At 37.5% G+C, this 3,903-nt stretch overlaps 1 protein-coding gene across 2 annotated transcripts in view; it reads left to right on the forward strand.

Annotated features, from left to right (window-relative positions):
* Nucleotides 1-3,897, forward strand: part of LOC107664786 (phospholipase D3-like) — an 8,684-nt gene extending 4,787 nt beyond the window's left edge. For both annotated transcript variants that reach the window (XM_016455458.1, XM_016455459.1), the window contains exons 7-11: nucleotides 1,574-1,777; nucleotides 2,157-2,296; nucleotides 3,002-3,167; nucleotides 3,262-3,361; nucleotides 3,601-3,897. In XM_016455458.1, coding sequence (XP_016310944.1) covers nucleotides 1,574-1,777; nucleotides 2,157-2,296; nucleotides 3,002-3,167; nucleotides 3,262-3,361; nucleotides 3,601-3,806 — 816 coding nt within the window. In that variant the 3' untranslated portion in view covers nucleotides 3,807-3,897. The remainder of the gene's footprint in view (nucleotides 1-1,573; nucleotides 1,778-2,156; nucleotides 2,297-3,001; nucleotides 3,168-3,261; nucleotides 3,362-3,600) is intronic.
* Nucleotides 3,898-3,903: the final 6 nt, after the last annotated feature.

The raw sequence follows: 3,903 nt of genomic DNA on the forward strand, positions 1-3,903 counted from the left end.
ACAGCATTTCATAAAAAGAACATCATACCAACAGCCAAACGTGGTGGTGGTAGTGTGATGGTCTGGGGCTGCTTTGCAGCTTCAGGACCTGGACAACTTGCCATCATTGACGGAACCATGAATTCTGCACTCTATCCGAAAATCCTGAAGGAAAATGTCCGGCCATCAGTTTGTGACCTCAAGCTCAAGCGCACTTGGGTTATGTAGCAGGACAATGATCCCAAACACACAAGCAAGTCCACCTCTGAATGGCTCAAGAAAAACTAAATTAAGGTTTTGGAGTGGCCAAATCAAAGTCCGGACTTAAATCCGATTGAGATGCTTAAACAGTCCATTCATGCTCGAAAACCCTCCAATGTGGCTGAATTAAAACAATTCTGCAAAGAAGAGTGGGCCAAAATTCCTCCACAGCGATGTGAAAGACTCATTGCCAGTTATCGCAAACACTTGATTGCAGTTGTTGCTGCAAAGCGTTGCACAACCAGTTATTAGATTTCGGGGGCAATTACTTTTTCACGTAGGGCCAGGCAGGTTTGGACAGCTTTTTTCCCTTAATAAAATAAATAATCATTTAAAAACTGCATTTTGTATTTACTTGCATTATCTTTGTGTAATATTAAAATTTGTTTGATGATCTGAATCTTTTAAGTGTGACAAATATGCAAAAAATGTAAAAACCAGGAAGGGGGCCAACACTTTTTCACACCACTGTATGTTCTACATTTCATATATTTATATGACATATATTCGACATTAAAAATACATTTAAAAAACCAGAAAAACATACCTAATGCAGAAAAGCCGCCTCTTTTTCCGAATTCCGTAGATGACCACTGTCTTTCTTTCACTATCTCTTCAGTTTTTCAGTCAAATCGTTCTCTATGTGCAGTAAAGAAAGATCTGAGAATCTGTCCTGTGCCACTGAAGATCGGAGCCAGATTCTCCTCATAACTGAGAAACTTTCTGATGTAGCCGAACCAACGGGCAGCGTGAGTGCAAACTGCAGTAGTCTGAAAAAGTTTGGATATCTGTCCTTCCGTAGCCTACTTCATCTTTAAGTTTCTCAAGAGTAATCGGCGATGCGATCGCACATTTCACAAGATCCACTTCAGCTGTCACAACCCGAGGGTGAATCTTAAGGCTTGCGTACATGCTTAAACTGAATACTGCATCACACGCCACACTCAAGGCCATCGCTTCAAATCACCTGTCCAGTTCAGCCAGAAATGACTCAGTCCACCACATTTTTATTATCGGGTTTATAAAAAAAACAACGAATATTTGTTAACTTGCTTAAATAGTGAAAAGAGAGTCCTCTCATGTCCTCTCAAGTTGAGGATATGGGGCTTAAATAATTAATTTAGCCCAAAACGTACTTATTCTAACCACTAAAATAATAAGATAACACAAATAAAATGAGAAAATGAGAATTCTTTCATTTTTATATTTTATTCATAGCCCAGACAAAATAATTATTGGCTATCGTCTGGCCCCCCTAAACTCCACCTATGCCCAAATAATCAATTTTTAAAAAATATACATGCATATGCAGTAATATAAATTGTTCTAATAGGTGAAAGAAGTTGGAGTGTCTGTGGAAGACTGCAGCTGTCTAGCACAGGATGCCTCACGGATATTTGACGTGTACTGGGACGTTGGAGCTCAGAAGAATGGATCTCTACCTCCTTTCTGGCCGGGCCGTTTCTCCGCCCTCTCCAGTTCTAAGTACCCATTAGCTGTTAAATTCAACGGTGTCCCTGCACGTGTCTATTTGTCTGTGAGTTGTGTTTCTCTCACAAGTTGACTTCATTTGTTTGGTCTGGTTTTTGTTTACCACATTCATAATATGTTTTCACTGCATACTTTGTAATAATTTTATTCAACCTGTTCACATTTCCACTTGTTCTCTGGCTTTTGTCCTGGCTTATTTTCATGTATTCCATGTGTCTATTTTTCATTTAATGTATTGTGTAGAAATGTTGTCTTTTTGTCATATTACCACCTTTTTCACTGCAGAAAAACATTGCATGGACAATATATATGGCCTATACCATCTTGTTCATTTTCATTCATTTCTAAATGTGACACATGCGTTTTTAGTGTGTGCAGAAATGTGTTTTAAATATTACATGACAGTGTTTGACTTGTTCTTGTAGAGTTCTCCTCCTCCTTTATCATCACATGGCCGTTCTGACGATCTCTCAAGCATCCTGTCAGTAATTGCTGATGCTGAGCGGTTCCTATATGTGTCTGTGATGGACTACCTTCCCATGTCCCAGTTCACGGAGCCCATTCGGTAATCTTTACCATTTGATATTGAGTCAGGGTTATTATAGTTAACTAAAACGAAAAGCATTAAAAACACTTTTACTTTTGTACTTTATTTTAGTTACGGTACTAAAATAAAATGTTTAATTTATTTTATTTCAGCTAGTTGCCAAAGCAACTTTTTTGATGTACTAAAATAACTAAAACTAAAACTTAATCAAAAATGAATTAAATTATATAAACATTTAAAAAACGGACAAAACACACAAGAGTGTGTTGTCACAAAGTGAAAAAATAATTCACTGAAATTAAACTAAAAATAGAAAATACAAAAATAAAGCCTTATTTTATTTGACTAGTTTAAACAGCATGTGAAATATTATTGTGCATGTGTATATGTTTTCAATGATTTACTATGCTTTCATGTACTAAGATAACAAACTAAAATGGAAATTTAAAAAAAGAATAAAAACTACAGTATATAGACATTTTCAAAAATTAACAAAAACAAAATAAAATGACTAAAACGATTCACTAAATGTAAGAAATAAAAAAGCAAAAACAAAAATATGAAAAATTATTAAAACATTATATATAGAAGTATTTCAGTGATACTAAATAACCACTGGGGGTAATTTTGAAAATTCAGTACATTTGCATGTAGTTAGTTTATAAGGCATGTGGAAGATTATTGTGATGTTTCAATGAGTTTTATTGACTTTGATGTCTTTAGGTTTTGGCCTGTCATCGACTCGGCCCTCCGTGAGGCAGCTTGCACGAGAGGTGTTGAGGTGAAGCTGTTGGTCAGTTGTTGGAGTCATTCTCCTGGTGCCATGTTTGTTTTCCTTCAGTCTTTATCGGTCCTCAACAAGCCCCCTCTGAGCTGCAGCATTCATGCTGTACGTTTTTGTGTGCTCTTTACATCTTCTATGTGTATTGTTTTTCATCCAGCCATCACTGGTGATTTAATGTTTAAAACGTTTCATTTCACAGAAAGTTTTTGAGGTGCCTTCAACACGAGAGCAGCAGAGGATCCCGTTTGCACATGTTAACCATGCCAAGTACATGGTGACTGATCGAGTTGTTTACATCGGTATGTTCGCTGTTTCCTCTCGACATGTACAAATTTCACAGCATGATCTCACTTGCATGCTTTTCCATATTCCAGCAACCTGACGGCAGGTTTGGCGCTACATCGTAAAAAACCTGCCAACAGAAACAGTCAATGTTGACATTTACAATTGAATTGCTGTGAATATGAGTTTTGGAATAAATCGAATGTCAGTTTCGTAATCCTGCTATGATGACTGATTGTTATATTGTGTTTTACAGGAACTTCCAACTGGTCTGAGAATTACTTCACCCAGACGGCAGGGGTTGGGCTTGTTGTGAATCAGACGGGTTCTGCAGTAGGGCAGGGCCAGAAAACCATTCAGAGCCAGATGCAGGAGATTTTCCAGAGGGACTGGCATTCAGAATATGCTCAAACCCTCACTGATGTTCACGCGGAGCACTGCAGCGGAAAAAAGCTTACATAATATACCACGCTCTTTATTTGTTATGTTGCTATGCACTATGATTCAACAAATAAAAACATCAGACACCAAAAACTCAAAACCCTGCAGCATTCCTGCC

Source organism: Sinocyclocheilus anshuiensis, unplaced genomic scaffold (genome assembly GCF_001515605.1).
Source record: "Sinocyclocheilus anshuiensis isolate Anshui unplaced genomic scaffold, SAMN03320099.WGS_v1.1 scaffold235, whole genome shotgun sequence".
Classification (NCBI taxonomy): domain Eukaryota; kingdom Metazoa; phylum Chordata; class Actinopteri; order Cypriniformes; family Cyprinidae; genus Sinocyclocheilus; species Sinocyclocheilus anshuiensis.